General features: G+C 69.3%; 1 protein-coding gene across 1 annotated transcript in view; it reads right to left on the bottom strand.

Annotated features, from left to right (window-relative positions):
- Positions 1-218, bottom strand: part of TCEA1 (transcription elongation factor A (SII), 1) — a 29653-nt gene extending 29435 nt beyond the window's left edge. The window contains exon 1 of the mRNA XM_009870259.1: positions 150-218. Coding sequence (XP_009868561.1) covers positions 150-218 — 69 coding nt within the window. The remainder of the gene's footprint in view (positions 1-149) is intronic.
- Positions 219-345: the final 127 nt, after the last annotated feature.

Consider the following 345-nt stretch of genomic DNA (forward strand, 5'->3'; position numbering starts at 1 on the left):
GTACCGGGGCAGGAAACTCCTTCTTGGCCGAAGGCTTCGGCGAGGAGTAAGGGCCGGCCCGGCCAGGGCGGGAGGCCCCGGTACCGGTGGAAGGGGAAAACGAGGGGCCAACCCAGGGAACCGCCGAGTAACCTCCCGCCCCGTCTCACCGCGTTCTTCTTCTGCACCATCTTGTCCATCTTCTTGGCGATGCGGATGATCTCGTCCTCCGTGGTCATGGCTGCGGCCCGCTCGGCGCGACGCTTGGGAGGTGAAGCCCGCGGAGCCGACCGCTCCCCCCCGACCCTCCTCTTCCTCCTCTCCTTTCCCCTGGGGCCGCGGGAAGCGGCGCCGAGCTCTGCGGGC

The sequence above is a fragment of the Apaloderma vittatum genome, unplaced genomic scaffold (assembly GCF_000703405.1).
Source record: "Apaloderma vittatum isolate BGI_N311 unplaced genomic scaffold, ASM70340v1 scaffold41295, whole genome shotgun sequence".
Taxonomy (NCBI): domain Eukaryota; kingdom Metazoa; phylum Chordata; class Aves; order Trogoniformes; family Trogonidae; genus Apaloderma; species Apaloderma vittatum.